At 41.9% G+C, this 18,826-nt stretch overlaps 1 protein-coding gene across 2 annotated transcripts in view; it reads left to right on the top strand.

The window, feature by feature from the left end:
* The window catches only part of LOC308461750 (interferon-induced very large GTPase 1-like), a 72,211-nt gene that overhangs the window by 8,215 nt on the left and 45,170 nt on the right, over positions 1-18,826 (top strand). The window contains exons 3-8 of one of the 2 annotated variants that reach the window (XM_080978874.1): positions 802-1,416; positions 2,431-2,575; positions 7,253-7,548; positions 9,828-9,893; positions 11,464-11,535; positions 12,393-17,917. In XM_080978874.1, the coding sequence (XP_080835000.1) occupies positions 802-1,416; positions 2,431-2,575; positions 7,253-7,548; positions 9,828-9,893; positions 11,464-11,535; positions 12,393-17,113 (5,915 nt within the window). In that variant the 3' untranslated portion in view covers positions 17,114-17,917. Of the gene's footprint in view, positions 1-801; positions 1,417-2,430; positions 2,576-7,252; positions 7,549-9,827; positions 9,894-11,463; positions 11,536-12,392; positions 17,918-18,826 lie in introns of those variants that run through there. The other variant, XM_080978873.1, reaches the window with a different exon arrangement.

Here is an 18,826-nt window from a genome sequence, read left to right as displayed (position 1 = left end):
GGCATTTCGACGAGCCACCACTGAGGGCTGCGGCGAAAAGTGCCCCTTCAGCTGTTCCATTATTGTTTTGTATGGAACAGTAGCGACGTCTTCAGGCGCAAGGAGAGCCCGGGCGATTTCAAACGTCTCCTCTCCGCAGACGCTGAAGAATATCGCCCTCTTCTTGGCGTCTTCTTCGTCGGTGACCCCTTTGGCTTCTAGGAGGAAGGTGAAACGGGAGGCGTACGCTTCCCAGTCTCCAGATGCTGGGTTGAATGGCGAGAAGCTGCTGTTGGCTGCCATTCTGAGTTCCTTGTGCCCCGGAGCTGAAGCCTGGATACACGGTGCGAGGCAGCGGTGCGGCAGTTGGCGGTGCTGCGGTGCTGTGTGTGGCAGTCAGCTCAGCGGGATCCCACCTTCGTCGCCAGTGGAATATACTCAGAGTCGCAAAGTGATTTCATGCTCTTTATTCAGCTCATAGTGGTGAGGAGGAATGAATAAATGTCCCCTCACAGTATCTGCTTTATATACATTATTTACACAATGGGCTGCACATGATTGGCTAATTCTGGAATTCTACTGTAAGCCAATCAGGTTGTGGATTCACTTCTATCTGGAGCAGGATTGGGTGGTTCCTGCCAACCAATCATACTGCTGCATTGTTCTAGGACCAATCAGACTGCTGCATTCTGAATCCTATTGTTCTAGGACCAATCAGACTGCTGCCTTTTGGATCCTATTGTTCTAGGACCAAATAGACTGCTACAGTTTGGATCCTATTCAACTCAGTACATAACAGTTTTTTTAATCTGATTCTTTCAGATCACTTGAATCTCAGGAATGACCTTCAGGTCCCAGACTCTGTTGAATTCTCAGGGGAAAGAAGTGGATCCAAGAGCATGGATCTGGCTAGATCTGAAAACCAGAATGCTTCCCAGTCCCAAGAGGGCGTAGGAGAGGTTGAGACTATAGGTTTTCCTGTATCCTCAGAGGCAGGAAGTGGATCTCAGAGCCCAGATGATGCTGTTATGCTTCCAGGAAATGCAAGCAGCACTGAGGACCCAGATGCCAGTCTCCTGCTCTCCAGCAAAGAAAGAGAAGTCAAGACTCCAGATGCCCTGGATGTAGCTAAGAACCCCAGTGCTGCTGCCATGTCCACAGAGAATGGAGCTAGAGATGAGGATCTAGAGAGCTCTTCATCTCCGTGGATAGGAAGTGGGGCTAAGAGCCCAAGTGCCCCTCTGTCTTCCAGCAAAGGAAGTGGAGCCAGCGATGGGAACTGTGGCAAATCTGAAGGGACAGGAAGTGGAGTAGAAATTCCTGGCATCTCTGCATCAAAGAGAGAAGAAGAGGGAGCCCAACAACTGGATTGCTCCAAGAGAAAAAGGACAAGCAGTTCTCCCACGAGAAGGGAGAAATCTGAGAACTCAAAAGGAGGTTTGTATCCACAATAAAGGGAACTCTGGATGGGATGAGTTGTTGCTCAGTAGGCCAAAGCCCCAGTTGTAATAAATCAAAGACTTCCCATAGCAAAAGTGAATTTTTAAGAAAGTCGCTTAAAACAACTGGATATGTAAATCTGACTCCAGTGTAGCATATATTTTGTGTGCAGCTTCCGTTTCCTTGCTGTAAACCACTTTAGTAGTGGTGTTTCGGGCACAAAAATCTGGGGAGTAACAATTATATAGCCAAATACGTACCTCTTCAAGGTAAAAGGACCCTTTACCATTAGGTCCAGTTGTGGCCGACTCTGGGGTTGCAGCGCTCATCTCGCTTTATTGACCGAGGGAGCCGGCGTACAGCTTCTGGGTCATGTAGCCAGCATGACTAAGCCGCTTCTGGCAAACCAGAGCAGCGCACGGAAACGCCATTTACCTTCCCGCCAGAGCGGTACCTATTTATCTACTTGCATTTTGACGTGCTTTCGAACTGCTAGGTTGGCAGGAGCAGGGACCGAGCAACGGGAGCTCACCCCATCATGGGGATTCAAACCGCCGACCTTCTGATCGGCAAGTCCTAGGCACTGTGGTTTAACCCACAGTGCCACCTGCGTCCCTATATACTTCTTAGAAGCAAAATAATTATATACACATGGATGTTTAATCTGTAGCACATCTACTGGCTGCAGAATCTTGGCTCTTGATGCCAAAACCTGGTATTAAGTTTCTTTTTTCCTTGACATTACTCAGGTATAGATAAACCATATTTTGATGACCGTGAAGACCCTGATTTCTGTGCGTTCATTAAAAAAAAAATGTATGCATAGTGCCAATTCTCATTTTCCAGTTTTTATCTAGGCACTTAACAGCTTGTAAGTGCATGAATATAAGGTTGGGGCCAGGGTCCGTGGGCCTGATCCTGACTCTTTCTACACATTCATCTTATGCAGAGCTCTAATTGTACAGGGTTACTGAAGATGTTTGTTGGTGCTTTCTTGATTTCTCGGCACAGCCTTCTTCCAAACCTCAGAGGATCTAGCCAGGATGCAGCTCATGAAAGCAACACCTGAATTAACCCCAGCTGAAAAGAAATCCTATTCCCAGAAGACAAAAGGGAGTCTGACGGAGGATGTTCCTAATGAAACAACCATCAAAGGGTAACGTCTATACTTAAATTATCATCAAGATTTTGATTTGTAAAAACAACATTATTGGGTGATTTATGGGTCCTCTAGAGCAGGCTTCCTCAACCTCGGCCCTCCAGATGTTTTGAGACTACAATTCCCATTATCCCTGACCACTGGCCCTGCTAGCTAAAGATGATGGGAATTGTAGTCTCAAAACATCTGGAGGGCCGAGGTTGAGGAAGCCTGCTCTAGAGAACTGCTGTTATCTTCCCTCTTTTTTTGGTTTTGTCTCCATTAAGGTTGTAAATTTATTAGAAAAAATAATAATCACAAGGGCGTTAAACAGCCACTTGATCTGCAGAAACAGGCACCATCAAACTTTTCTGGCATTGAGGGCAAGCTGGACCACTGGCTTGGTTTGTTTTTTGCTAATTAGTCTGCTAATAAAGGGCTAGGAACAGGGCTGATTAAAAAAGTTGGCACTTTATTTTAGAATTCTGTTCTCTAGGGCTGAATTATTCAATCACTTCAGTGTTGCTCTTGAAATATCTCTTACTCCTACATATGAGTACCTGAACTTTCCCCTTTGGAGGCTCTGCTGTGTGTGTCACCAGCATCTTCTCCCAATTGGGGTGATGACTTTGCCTGTCTCTCCATCCTGCCTGTTATTTTTCTGGTCTGAAAAGATTCAGGGTCCTCTTAAGGTGGCTCTTGGTTAAGGGGAAGTGACTAAGCAGAGACTTGGTGTGGGATCCACTTTGAAATCAGTCTCAAGAATTATCAAGATTCTCTTGTTTTCTCCCCTTGAGGCTGAGCGTGTAGTGAACTTCTCTTACTTGCTTAGAAGGTGCAGATAAAATAGGCTAGCAAAATCCAAGAAAAGAATGTCTTCCTTAATGTATCGGGGAGGGAGACAGAAGGAAGCAACTCATTCCAAAGTGAATTTAGGATGGGGGCGGGGAAGCTAGGCTCACAACCACCCTGTAAAGTAGGTTAGGCTGATGGGTTCATAGTTCAGTTGCTCTTTAACCTCAGGTAGTCATTCTTCCCCTAATGAAGTTAACTGTAGCTGTGTACATAGCAAACATTCTCAATATATGACTAGATTTGGACCAGAGATCTTAGGATTTCTCCTATATCAGGGGTTCCCAAACTCTGGTCTGTGGATCGATTAGCAGTGGTTCACAACCTTCATTTAGATGGTCCATGGCATGTCCACAGGAAATATTCATATTGATTTATAATAATGTTTTATTTATGTTTATGTTTTTTTGTAAACTGTTGTGATATTGTTGGCATTCATCTGCCTCAAAAGACAATGGAGTGCACCTCTGGGGGTGAAGCCCAACTGTGTGTTAGCAGAACCAAAGTGACCTCCCCAGGGAATTACGTTACATCAGTATATAAATATATTTATTTTTTTATTGGATTTATATACCGCCCTTCATCATAACATCCCAGGGCGGTTCGCAGAATATAGGATAAAACCAAGTAAACAAGTAAAACGAAACAGCAAAACAATAACACTCCCCTTCCCACAGACACATTTAAAAGGCTGTAGAATATTAATCAGCCAAAGGCCTGGTTAATATAAATATTTTTATAAATAAAAGAGACAGTGTGGCATACAGGTCAGAGTCATAAATAAAGGAAATAAAAGAAACAATAAAATTTTGGGTTCATTTTATTTTCACTGGGTTAGAGGGTGGGGAGTTAAAAAACATTTTGACTCCTGCTAATGTTGGGAGAAAATGGCTGCCCGCTGCAGTGAGGTAAGCCGGGACTCAAGGCAGAAAGGAACGCCTTAGGCCCTCCTTTGGCACCATCTTTCCCTGTGTCAGTCTTCATTTCTTAGTACAGAAAGTATTGATCTGATGTGTAGAGATCTTTCCTATTCTGATTAGTTCAGGAATGTTCTAGAAGGTTTATTTCTATGTGAGAGAAACAGGAAGGTTTCTGATGTTTTGGTTATTTCTGCTGGGAACTGTGTACAGCTGGTTTAAATTCATTCTGCTGTTTCTGTCAAGGTTGAGCTGACTATAATAGTGAGGCCAGGAGGAGCCTAGCTCTCACTCTTATTTTCTCTTTCTTTGGTCTCATATTCTGTTCTGTATGCTTAGTGTTAAGGTTAAGTCTTATTATAAGTTTCTAAGTTTTATATCAAGTGCTGCTGTGACGGGTACGTTGCCACTTTTCCCCCTCACGCCGTTGGGCCCATTCTCACTCAGATGAATTGCCCCCACGTCACTGAACAACCCTTTACCCAAAGGTTTTTTTCCCCCTTCCCTCAGAAAATTCTAGCCCAGAGTATCCTGTGGAGGATCTTTGTGAGGGGGTAATTAGTAAGTTGGAGTCTCAGACAGATTTTCTTTTTTTTTTTTATAAGATATTTATTAAGATTTTTTAAAATATTACAATAAAAATGAAAAAAAAATGACAAAAATACAAAATAAAAATAGTTAAAAACAGACAGATTTTCCATTACTTATTTTCCTTTGACTTATTTCCCGGACCTCCTAATACCTCCCTTTTTTGTATTCCACTTCAATATGTTGGTTCAGCAAATCCTTTAAAAATAATAATATTAAATTTTTACCTATTTATAACCCTTTTTTAATATTCCCTTAAAGCATTACAGCTGGAAACCACTTAATTACTATCCAACATCATTCTAACATTCATTAATTTTACAGTATTTCTGTAGATAATCTTTGAATTTCTTCCAATCTTCTTCCACCCAGATTTTCTTTAAATAAACAATAAAAGATTTATTTAAGGCAAGATAGTATATAACACAAATGGATTAAACTTAGGTTACTTCAAGAATACAGTGCGATTTCACTTTAATTCATCCTCGGTTGTTTTTGCGTTATAGGTTTGGTTCCTTTATACAGTGATACTTTCTTTCAGTTATCCACCCCCTTTAACACTCCTGCTCCTGAGGTACTTTAAGTAATAGACCAAATGGCTCTCCACTCCTGCTCCTTTTACTGGGTCTGGGGGTTTCTTCTTTTCCTAAGAAGAATTTCTCCCCTCCAGGCTAGATTTGAGTCCCAAGTAGGCTGTTTCTTTCCAGCTCCTACTTCTCCTGACTCAACCTCAACCTCCCAGTAAAATTCCTGTCTGTTCCTCCTATAGGACACCACACTCTGTCCTTCACAATCCACTCAGAGTGGAAGTTGATTTTCCAGAACCAACACTTTCTCCTATTCACTCTTTATACCTTAACCTGTCTCCCTCAATTCCAACCCTCTTTCTCCCTTAACTCTTTAATAAACGAAAATCTGCCCTTATTCCCTTATGGGGGACACAAGAGCCCTTTTAGATTCCTTTGCAGGTTCTCCATCGGTTGGAGAAAGTAACAGAGGCTAACCAGAGAATATTGAGAAGCAAAGCAGCTGGTAAGCCTGATCTTTATTGAACTGTTGCAACAGGGCGCTCCCCTCACCCACAGGAAAGGAGGAGGAACCCAGAACAGTGGCGCGCAAGGCCTTATAAAGACTTTTGAAATTGCCAATCAAGACCACCCCCAGAAACACCATACATACGTCACAGAATGGGTGTAGCTTAAAATCACCCCCCAGACACATCATACCTACATCACAGAAAGGGCAGGCTACAGCAGAAATCTGAGTGGTTATTTACCTCATAATCTGAGTGGGTTGTTTACCTCCTGTCTGGCAAGTTACCTGTTAATGCTTACTTGATTGATACCCTGGCCAGTCTTTTGTAATGATAAATACTTAGTTCCTGAGCCAAGTCACAGGCTCACCCTATTCATACACAGACATACCCTTAAGACAGGATTTGTGAAGGAAAAGACAATGGGGAGGCTTTTCCATTTGACTTTGCAGAGAAATCATTTGGTCAGTTTGGGAGCAAAAAATGGTTTCAAGGCTGTTTTCCTGTGCTGCTTCAGAAATGTGGTTTATATATTTATGTACGTGTTTGCTTGGTACATTTATGAACCTTTATTATATACAGAAGACCTTAATTTTTTATTTCAACTCCTAACCCTTTGACCAACTCGCTCCTCAAATCAAAATTTTAAACTCTCCCTCCTGGAACCACGGTCAATCACAGGCTGCCATTCATTAACCATTTGCTGGCAGGGAAAGGAAAGAAAAGAAACACTTGTTGATTCATCCTGTCCAGCAAAACCAACTTTTTCATCACAGCTGCAACTGGATTTTTATGGACTGTGTCAATCCTGAATGTATTGGATGTGCGACCATTATGCTCATTTGCCTTCAGTAGCAGTAAAGCTCTGCTGGATGAAGTACAATTGCCTCTGGTCTGTTTTTTGGGAACTCTGCAGTACATGTTTAGGTTTCTTCCTGCTCCCCCTTCCATGAGTGACAGTCAGTACCCAACCCAACATTCTTAAGAACATAGACTATTAACCTAAAAATGGATTAGATGGTTTAGTATGGAGTAGATACCCATGATTATAGCGTCATTCCTAACCATGAGCGTAGATTCACTAGCAGCTAGGCAGACAGTATGCCAGATCAGGCTGCCGTCTTCCCTGCCCCACTTGCCTGTGAGGAAGAGCCATTGAATGCAATAAGATGTCATTCTATGCAGAGACAGTGAGCATTGGATTGTTCCTTAATCAGCATGCATGAGTGAAAAGAGTTATTTACTAGTTCTAATGTTTGTTTCCCTTTTTCCATTAATCAATAAAATACATTTATTCTACCACAGATCAATGGATTCAGTGATGGTCTCTGGTGGTGAGATAATCCGCAAGGCGAGAAAACAATTAATTGAAATCCTCCAGAAGGACCTAGAACTTGTTCTAGACGAGTTATTCTCCCAGTCCCTTATCACAGAGGAAGAATATGAGGCCTTAGACAAAACCGAGGAGGATTCCAAGAAGAAAATTCGGAAACTGCTGATAATGATACAGAAAATGGGAGAAATAGCCTGTGGCAAGTTCCTGGAATGTTTAGAAATTGCACGTCCAGGTTCAAATCAGGTTCTGCAAAATTCAGTACATGGTGAGTCTGAACAAAGCATTTTTCATCAGTTTCCTTTTCTGAGATCCTCAGGGAAGAGAGATGCCTTGCTGTGTGTTTTCCCAAATATGATCTATGAGGTGGTCTTAAGTAATTCCTTTTCACAATTCTTCAGTGGTTCAGTGAACAAAGCACAAAGTATTCACTCAACTTAACTGTTACATTCTGTATACTCAGTGCTCATTGGTCTGTGTTTTGTTTTGGAGCAGGGTTACCCCTTTAGTTCTTAAAAAAAGCTTTTTTGTTTCTCCCCAGGCAGAATAATTTCTCTCTCTTATAACCCTGTTTGGGCTACCTAGCCTTTGCATTCACTAGTTGAGTTTGCTATTAGACAAGAGAGATCATTCAGCAAGTGGAATCCCATGGATATTAGTCATCAGTAATGTCTTCATTTTACTTTTTTGTTTTAACCACATGTCCCAAAGGCAGATGAACTGGCGGGGGGTGGGGGGTGGACTTTCTCACCACCCCAGCTGCAGCAGGGAAATTAGGAAACAGCAGTGGTTAGTGTATTCTTTAAAAGAGATGCTAAGAGGAGACTTGGACATTCTGTTTTACCTTATCAGGTCTCATATTGGCATGGACAGCTTATGCATTCAGACGGCCATTGCAGTTCTACATCCTCATCCCCAGTTAATGGCATACCAACAAGTGGCTTGCCGTGGTTTGCTTTAGAATATTTGTCAGCATGGCTTTTTGGACCAGGAATCATAGAACTGTGCTGTTTGGAAGGATTGGTTACTCTTAGAGAACACTGATGTCCTAGATCTGGAAGGGTTTAATAATTCTTTAGGTTGGCATGCATATTTGTGGTACGACAAGGTTAAGACTCACAAAATGTTCAAAAAACATATTGTCAGAAAAGCAATATTTATGGTCTGGACAAAATATAAAGACTTATTAGAAGGTAAGACCCCGAGGTGGTTATCACCAGCAGAGGCCAAGGCCCGAAAAAAACCCAATATGGAGGTTGGTTGGCCGAAATATGGGGAAATAATAGAAAAAATTGGAGGTTGCAGAGTTATGAAAAACTAAAGAATAAGGTGCAAGATTGGTTTCATTATGCTCAAATACAAGAGGTTTTTAAGTTGGACAAAAAAACAGGTTTCCAGGTGGAAAAATCGAAATTAGAGACAGAATTGTTAGAACCAAAGACTAAGGTACTTTCGAGAATGTATAACCTGCTGCTTAGATGGAACACTCAGGATGAGACAGTCAAATCAGCTATGATAAAGTGGGCTCAGGACATTGGGCACAACATTATGTTTGAAGACTGGGAAAGGTTATGGACCACTGGTATGAAATTTACGGCATGTAATGCCTTGAAAGAGAATATTATGAAAATGATATACAGGTGGTACATGACCCCAGTCAAGCTCGCTAAGATATATCATTTGTCTGATAACAAATGTTGGAAATGTAAGGAGGCTGAAGGGACATTCTTCCACCTCTGGTGGACTTGCCCAAAAGTGAAGGCCTTCTGGGAAATGATCTATAATGAGTTAAAAAAGGTGTTTAAGTACACCTTTCCCAAGAAACCAGAGGCCTTTCTCCTGGGCATTGTCGGCCAGAAGGTGTTAAAGAAGGACAGAACTTTTTATATGTACGCAACAACAGCAGCAAGAATACTTATTGCAAAATACTGGAAGACACAAGATTTGCCCACACTGGAAGAGTGGCAGACGCAATTGATGGACTATATGGAACTGGCTGAAATGACTGGCAGAATCCGAGATTTGGGAGAAGAAACAATGGAAGAGGACTGGAAAAAATTTAAAGACTATTTACAAAAATATTATAAGTTATATGAATGTTAAGAATTTGCATGACTTGGAAAATCTAGCTTCTGCAATAAGATTCGGTGATATGGGAAATTAAGTTATAATTACGAAAGGACTAAATGTTTAAAGTAATATTATATTTACTTTAAGGCAAAGTAACTTAACAACAAGTATTTTAAACATAAAATATAACTATTTGAAAGTACAAAGGAATGCATGAAACAAGGTAATAATTTGCTGATATCTTTATTGTAAAGAATGCAGGGTGGGGGAGATGTGGGGAAGTCCGGTTGGTTATGAAAAAATGTCTTGGAAAAATGGATTTCTTTCTTTTCTTTTCTTCTTACTGTTATTTCTTCATATATCTGACTTTATATCTGTATCTGAAAAAAGCAATAAAAATATTTATTAAAAAAAATAAAAATAAAAAGAACTGTGCTGTTGGAAGGGAACTAATGTAGCTTATATTTTTATCCCTAGAGTGTTTGCCTCCAGAGGAGAAGAGCCCAAGAGTATTGGGAGAGACAGAAGAAGCAGTTCCCAAAGGTATCTCCTTTCGTGATCGGGGGTGGTGGAAACATTTGGTTGTTGCTGGTTTCTTCAAAATAGGTCCTGCTGACCCCCTGGTCTAATTCTCCTTTCCTGCTTAGCCTTTCCATAAGCAAGCCAGGCAGGATGGGGCAGACTGGGTTCTGCTGAAGGGAGGAAGATTCCTCCTACCTCTGATGAATTTTGGATAACCGTCTCCAGACCATTCATTTAAAGTGTATGGCTCCCCCCAAAGTATCTTGGGAACTGTAGTTTATTAAGGGTGATGAGAGGCGGTAAAATACAAATCCTAGGGTTCTCTGGGGGAAGCCATGGCTGCTAAAGCAGTATAGACAGGCTTTAAATGTATAGTGTGGGTGTGACTTTCAAATCTCCTTTCCCATCCAGACTTGTAGCAGAGTAGGAAGCTAGTTGATTGGATTCGTGAGAAGCACTTCAGTTAAGCAATCCAGCCTGGCTTGTCCAGATTGGATTTCTTCCTGGTAAATCCCCTTTTGTTCCCTCTTAAAAACAACAATGACACAACAGTTTTCTTTAAAAGTATAGTGGATGCTAGGGTTGCGAACGTGACCCATGCGGGATGCGTGTTTGCAACCCGCAGTGGCGCGTCTGCCCACGCACGGGTTGCAATTCGGCGCTTCTGCGCAAAGCACGATTTAGCGCTTCTGCGCATGCACAACCCTTGAAAACCGGAAGTAACCCATTCCGGTACTTACGGGTTTCGGCAGGTCCATAACCCGAAAAGACGCAACCTGAAGCATCTGTAACCCGAGGTATGACTGTAATGATAAGGCTTACTCACATTCTGTCCACAGTGTGATCCTGCAGGCAGGCTTTAGCTTGTAGTTACAGTTACAGAGGAAAGTGTGGGTTCATCCTCTTGTGAGGGATGAGCCCATGTGCTGCTGGCTGAGAGCCAGGACACAGCAAAAGAGCATCAAGAGGAAAAAAGGGAAAGATGGCTGCATGACCAGCCTTTTTATGGGGTCTCCCAGGGTCACATCCATCTACCTGGTCACACTCAGGGGGAGGATGGTCCAGACCAGGTGTGACAGGAAGTTCTCCTGGCTGGAGCAACATTCCCCTGTGTGTCTACTCTGGGCGAACAGGAAATGTTGTACTTGACTGTTCCCACACAAAGCACCCATTATTTCAGCAGGTTCACAATAAGCCATAATTTATTTTAACTATGGCTTCCCTGTGACATGAACATGGGCTATGACTGCGTTTTCACACAACATTAAATCATAGTTCTTTTAAACTATGGGTTAACACACACAATCGTATCCCTCCCCCCCCCCGGTGCAACAGAGGCAAGACACAGTTGGGCTTGTGTCGTTCATATCCAGCTTAAGATTTGTTTGCCTGACTTACCACTCGAGCCAAGTTTGCATGCTGCTATAACGAGCCAAACACTCATTTGTTTCTGCGGTGGGCTCTAGGAGAAGGGGAAAAAGAACAGGGAGGAACAATATGCCCGTGGGCATTAAACCATAGCTTGAAATCAACTGTTTTAAGTAAACTATGGTATAACATTACATGGTTAAAGGTTTGTGTGTGTTTCTAGTCCCTGCAGGACAAGAGAAAGAAGATGAGCTTGAGTCAGAAGCAGAGCAAAAAAAGAAACATACTAGCAAAGGTATTTCTGTCTTTTGCAGCTTCATTTTGTATCCTCCCTACAGTGGAGGGTGGAGCCATGTTTCCAGATAGCATCTTAGAATCATAGAATCTTATCCAGGCATTCCCCAGTTATATCAGGTGTTCGCAGTCTGTTGCCTTTAGTCTTGTTTCATTTGTTCAGAGAAACATATTAATCTAGGTTACCCATTTTATGATGATTGCAGAATTTCATTTTTCTGGTTGCAGAATCTGGAAATCCTGCCACTTGGTTTATGCAGCTTTGGCTACTATGTTGCCCTTAAGGGAAGTTGGAGTTTCTTCTTGAATAAAAATTTCTGGGTTAGGGTAAACTCAGTTTCATTATCAGATGACTAGCTTTATTGTTTGAAATGGTTTATTTACCATGTCAGGAATATGATCATTCCCATGTGTTTTCATCTCTCAGGGCCAGCCCGCCGGTGGGTGGTGCCTTAGGCAGCGTGTGTGCTGTAGCAGGTAGCATTTTCAGTTTTGCCTCGGGAGGCAAAAGCTGACTTCTCTCAGTTGCTGCCACTGCTCTAGTATTAGTTGCCTTCTTTCTTAATAAACGCATGCAGTGTAAATACTGTAGCAACCCCTTGTACGCAAAAGAGAAATGTACCAGGGTGTGGGCAAGTGTGGTAGGGAAGAAAAAGATGCAGAGGCTAAGAGCCAAAGTCCATGTGACATTACACACATCGCTTGCACTTGCATTGATCTTTTTTTTTTCTTCTAAAAAAAGAGAGAGTCATGCAATTGCATTGTTAAACACACATTAGAAAATTTGGCACTGAAACAGTAATCTTGGATACACATGGGTGCAGAAAGAATAATACTTATTTTCTAATGGTTCTGTAGAAGGAAGAAAAGCGCTTAAGAACATCATTGCTAAGTTGAAGTTTCGGAAGTATTCAAGCAAGAAACTTGCCCTGAAAGAAATTCTGGAAATCAGTTCTGGAAATCTAAAAGACTGCAGACCGTGTACATTGGGAGACTTGCCTTGGCATTTTCTGAAGAAGGTCTTGGCTTTGAATGTGACAGCCAGGAGCACAAGCCTTCAACATGAAACACTGGACAATAAAGGAATGCCGTTAAAGGAGAAGGAAAAAAGGATTGATGAGAGAATCTTCTTTGATACCAAAACAGATGAGATAGATTCTGTGAACCCCCTTGATGTCCTTTGTACTGTTCTGCTTTGTTCTGACAGTTTCCTCCAACAGGAGATCCTCCTCAAAATGTCCATGTGCCAGTTTGCCCTGCCTTTGATTCTGCCTCCCCTCATGACCTCCAAGTGCACCCTGATGCTCTGGGCCATGAGGGACATTGTGAAAAAATGGAGGCCCCATTCCTTGGCTGAAAGCAGAGGCTTTAGGGAGGACAGCCTGGTACTGACACCCATGCCAACTGTTTCCTTCGTACGGATGGGAAACTGTAACATATCCAAGTCCAAAGTCCTCAACGAGTTCCTCAGCCCTTCTCAGCAGCATAATGATTTCTTTCTACACCGAGATATGGAATGTGGGAACATCCCTCGGAAAATTGCTGATGGGCTTGTAGAGATTGCCTGGTATTTCCCAGGAGGACGGACAAACACAGATCTCTTCCCAGAGCCAGTTGCTGTTGCAAATCTCCGTGGAGATGTTGAGTCTCACTGGGTGCAGTTCAGCTTTTTAACGCAGGTCTCCTCAGCTGTGTTCATATTTGCTGAATGCATTGGCGAGAGAGAATATACTCTCTTGTCGTCACTGAAGGACTTGTCAACTCAGTTCTACTTTATCTTGGAAGGTCGCAGTAGAAAATCTGATTGTACCTTGGAGTTCTTAAATAAACTGGCACCAGTGATTAAACTTGACAATTCACATATATTGGTAAAGAATGCCACAATGAATAAAGCAGTATTTGTAGAACTCCTTCGAGCTGCAGTTGGAAAAATAATAGCCTCAAATCCTAAGTGTGTAAGTATTGATAAGATGTGTACAACAGCCCATGAACTTACAATCCAGGTGGATGAAGACCACAAAGAATGTCAGGATGCCCACAGATGTGCCACAGAAATTTCAGGAGAGATCAGAGATGTAGCAGTTTATAAGAAAGAAACACTGATACTCCAAGGTGATCTCTGGAAAAATCTGGCCAAAGTGGAGAAAGAACTATGCAGAATGGAAAGACAAGGGGACATGCCTTCGGAAAAATACAGATCAGAATTGAGAGGCAAATGCTCGGAACTGCGTAGGCAGCAGAGTCAATGTGATCTCACCATTGGTTTGATTAATTTCATCCACGGCATAAAACATTTGAAGGATGCAGAGAGGAATTACTTCTTGAAATGGATGAAGTTCAACCTGGACCATATTGCTAGGGGAAATCTTTCCAAGTTACGTGCTGACTATAAAGAGAAATGCAAGAATTTAGGAGATGATGGGCGGAAGATTGCAGAGGTAGACCAGTTGATATCATCCTCTTCCTTGGGAGTTGAGCATTTCATGCGTGAGCTGGGGCAGTTCTATGAGGCAGAATGCTCAATGGTTAATGAGGGCAAAATAGCTAAAAACAAAAGGCAGTTTGCCCATTTCCCAAGCATTGCAGCTGAACTACTGCTGGAAGGGTTTCCCCTGGAGCTCATTGATGGTGATGCATCCAATATCCCCCTGCAGTGGATAACTGACGTTCTGAATAAACTCAATAACAAACTTAGGGGACAATCCAAGATGATGGTGATAACCGTTCTGGGGGTGCAGAGCACTGGGAAATCGACCCTTCTGAACACCATGTTTGGCCTGCAGTTTGCTGTCAGCAGTGGGAGGTGCACACGAGGTGCCTTCATGACGCTTCTTAACGTCAGAGAGAATATGGTTCAGGATCTAGGCTGTGACTTCATTCTGGTGATAGATACAGAGGGCTTGAAAGCCCCTGAACTGGCCAAACTGGAAGACAGCTATCAGCATGACAACGAATTAGCCACTCTAGTGATTGGGTTGAGCGACATCACCATTGTCAACATGGCCATGGAGAATGCCACCGAAATGAAGGACATCCTGCAAATTGTGACCCATGCCTTCCTCAGGATGGAGAGGATTGGGCAAAAACCCAACTGCCAGTTTGTTCATCAGAACGTCAGTGACGTTTCTGCACATGACCAAAACATGAGGGACAGGAAGCATCTTTTGGAACAGCTGAATGAAATGACCCAGGCTGCAGCAAAAATGGAAAAACTCAATAGGGATATCAAGTTTTCAGACATCATGGACTACGACCCAGAAATGCACAATTGGTACATCCCAGGTCTTTGGCATGGAGTCCCACCAATGGCCCCAGTTAACATGGGATACAGTGAAAAAGTCCTTGAATTAAAGAAGTACATATTTGAATTCATAAAGAACCGCACATGTAAAATACCTCCCAAGGACATCCCTCAGTTTATTGAATGGGTGAAAAGTCTGTGGAATGCTGTGAAACATGAGAACTTCATCTTCAGCTTCCGAAACAGCCTCATAGCAGAAGCTTATAACCAGCTCTCCATGAAATATTCTGAATGGGACTGGCATTTTCGCAGAGAGATGCACCTGTGGGTATCTGAACAGGAAACGTCAATACAGAATGTTTCTCCTGATGATTTTGATATACGCAGTTTGCAAAATGAGCTTTATCAGAAGCTGTTGGCTGGAGAACAGCAGATTTTGGAGAATTTGAAGCAATACTTTGAAAGCAGAGCAGCAAATCTGCATTTGGTAGAAAGGTACAGAGAAGATTTTGTCCGCAGTGCTCACAGCCTCAAGCAGGAACTGGAAAGTTATTCTTACAACAAATGTCAGGAAGCTGTTCGCATTAAGAAGGGGCTTCACAAGATTCACTCTCTACAAACTGAATACTTGAAAATAATTGAAGGAAAGGTTGATGGGCTACTTAAAAAATGCCGGGAAAATGAAGATAGGATTGAAGATCAAGAACTGGAAAAAGAGTTTGAAAGAATGTGGATGGAAACATTGTCAGAAATATCACCTGTTCCCTTAGAGAAACGACAAATATATGAAGAGCTTGACTTATATTTGAGAAGGGAATTGGCACATCGAGGAAGTTCAGTCAATGTAAAAGTACAGGGAGCAAACTCTTTGTTAAGCTACAGAATGAATACTTTTCAAATGAAATCTGAATATATGGATTCAACATTGTGGTGCCGTGTGAAACGCTTGTTTGCTAAAAAGGAGTGTTTGCATGAGATAGAAAAACTTGCTAACTCCTTGATGGCTAAATGCAGTTCCTACATTTGTAAAAAGGTTGATTCCAAAGGAGACTATGATGATACATATTGTGGTGAACTTTTACAGATTATCAATGAAATGCTTCAACAATCTGATGCTCAGAAACTTCATTCAACAACATGCTTTGAAGTAGATCTAAAGTTTCACATTTTGGGGGAAGCAGCTCATGAATTTCAAAAGATGCATGAAGAGTTTATTAAGGAAAATGATCCCTATATACGCTTAGAGAAACTGAAGCCTCATTATTTCTCAATTTTCAGAGATCTTTATCTGGAAAAAGATGCCCAGCAAATCAGAGCCAAGGATTTCTGTGACCAGTGTCTCCATCCTGCCCTTGTGAGTTATATCAACAAAAGACTTGGGATAGAAATAGTAGATGATATTCTCAACAGCGCACAGTCCATTGGGTATGCCAGTCGGAGCTTCTTCCAGTTTACTGTCCTGAAGGAACTGTTGGAAGAGGGTAATGTCAACAGTTACCTAGAATACATTGGGTCTTATGAAAAGTTTGTCAAAAACTGGATCCAGGAACAAATTTTGGATTACTATGCAGAGAATGAGTGTCTGAAGAAACTGGAGGAAGAGATTCTCTCTGCAATAGTAAAGAAAATTATAGAAACACTGGGAAAATTAAAGCATCAAGATATTGAGACAGTCTCAGAATTTTTGGACAGTTTTTGCAGAGAAATGCAGAAGGAGTTAGTCATTTCTAAGGACAGTCTGTTAGGGGTACAGTTTAAGAATGCAACGGATCCTGCACAGTTTTCTGCTTGTGTTGAAAACTTCCTTGATGATTTGCAACAGCAAATAATATCTGAATATGATATCCTGGATCTCCAGTCTAAACTCTCCAAATTGCCTGTGAGCCCCCAGGATGAGATCTTCAAGCGGGTGTTTGGCTGTGGGAAGCAGTGTCCTTTCTGCAAAGTCCCCTGTGAAGCTGGAGGAAGTGCTCATCAAGAGCATTTTGCAACTGTCCATCGGCCTCAAGGACTGGGAAGGTACACAGAAATAGTGTCTGAAAAGCTTGCTTATGATATCTGTTCAACTGATGTGGCGTCCGACACTAAGTTCAGTAATTGGGACACAAATTGGGAACTCTATCCATACAAAGATTATCGTGCATATTATCCAGACTGGTGCATCCAACCAGATCCCAGTATCAATGCTTCAGATTACTGGAAGTTTGTTTTGAACAAATATAACTGTGATTTTGCAAGAATATATAAAGCTAAACCAGCTGATCTGCCAGCGGACTGGAAAAACATTACTGAAGAACAAGCACTGGAGGCCTTAAAGGGCATTTATAATATGAAGTGAGCATTCTTATCTTAGCAGAAGAGAAACATGGATAATCTTCCCATGAAAGCATTCCACCAACTATGCCAATCTTAATAACGTAGAAAAGGCCCCTTGAAAATTAAACTGGATCTCTTTGAAGGATCCCTAACACTGATAGATAGGACAATTAGGGTTCTGCATCCCTAAGTCCCCGGCTGGATTTCCATTTATTACATTTTGTGCCACATATAGTGGAATGTTTTCAGCCAGTCATGTCTACCTGTATCACTACGTTCACCTTTTCCGTTCAGGTGCACGTTTATTCCAGTCTCATTTTTATTCTCTTTCCTGATGCCCTTAATCCAGAGCATATTATTTACTCTGAGCAGCAATCTTTTCTCTTCCCCTCCATTGTATTAAAATACTGCTGCTAACTTGGAATTTGAAATTCACCAAGTGATGGCAGCAGTACAGCTCAACGCCAACGCAAGCTTGCTCATAGTGGGGGTTCTACAGATTGTAACCGTGCTTCCCTTCCTGTTTATTATTATTACTCTCTTAGTTATCATGATAATTGTAATTCCCTATCTACTCTCATGTTTGGAAGAAAACTTTTGTCGTGAAGAATTTCTTTAGTAAGCTTTAGCCTTTAGGAATGGTAGAGTCTACCGATGCTGTTTTTCACTTCTTTTTTGCGATGACATTTATAAAAATGATAGTAAACTGAATGTCTAAAGGTATATCGGGTCCAATTTCATGTACTTGTCTACACAAATGCAATGTATTCTGTAATGCACTGTCTTGCAATGAAAACAATATTAATAAACATATTTTTAAAGAGTTCTACTGCTTAAAAAAAATCCATTAGTCTTCAACTTCCCTCTGAAAGAACAGACTGTTTTCAGGGAAACACACAAGTCCTTTTCAGAGTGATTGGTTGGGTGGTGTGGAGAAATTCAGGTCAGTTGATCTACGGATGCACCACTCCAAATCCGTCCAAGTCTCCCAGTTAAGGCCATTTATCTTCACTGCTACAGAACTGCAATACAGATGGGAGAGTTCAGAATCTTAAATGGACAAAGATGCAAAAGGTTTAGAGATCTTCAAAATGCAGGCAGATGCCATCCAGATGTAGATAACTATCCCCTTGCAGACTCTGGGTTTAATCACATGGGCATTTAATGTGTATTTGAAGCTGGATGCGTCTTAAGTTCTTTGGGTGTTGTCCACTCGAGGTCTTACCTGTCCAACAGTTTTTCCCCATGGTAAATTCTGATTTTCCCAAGTCAGGGAAAATCCAATAAGGGAAGTGTATCAAATACACAATTAATTCTTGCCTGACTGTGACATTTTTTGTGGCGCCATTTCTCTCTCTGCTCTCTAGGTCCATTTTGTTTTAGTGTGAGCTACGTATCATAGAATTGTAGAGTTGGAAGGGACCTTGAGGATCATCACCTAATCCAGCCCCTGTGGCAGTTTATTTATTGGGGGGGGGGGTCAAATCCTCAACAACTTTGGTCGGCCCTCACGCATGTTCACTTCATCAAATCTGGCCCTCTTTGAAAAAAGTTTGGGCACTCCTGATCTAGTTGAACGCCCTGCAACTTAGGAATATGCAGCTGTCCCACACAGGAATCAAACCTGCAACCTTGGCATTATCGGCACCATGTTCTTTACCAATTGAACTATCCAGGCTCAGTTAGTATATGCTGACAAGTCCTCACTCCCATCAGCAGTCATGTGGCAGCATCC

The sequence above is a fragment of the Podarcis pityusensis genome (assembly GCF_964106645.2).
Source record: "Podarcis pityusensis genome assembly, chromosome: 13".
NCBI classification, from domain to species: Eukaryota; Metazoa; Chordata; class Lepidosauria; order Squamata; family Lacertidae; genus Podarcis; species Podarcis pityusensis.
Note: the sequence above shows the minus strand (reverse complement) of the source record. Positions and strands in the feature narration are given on the sequence as shown.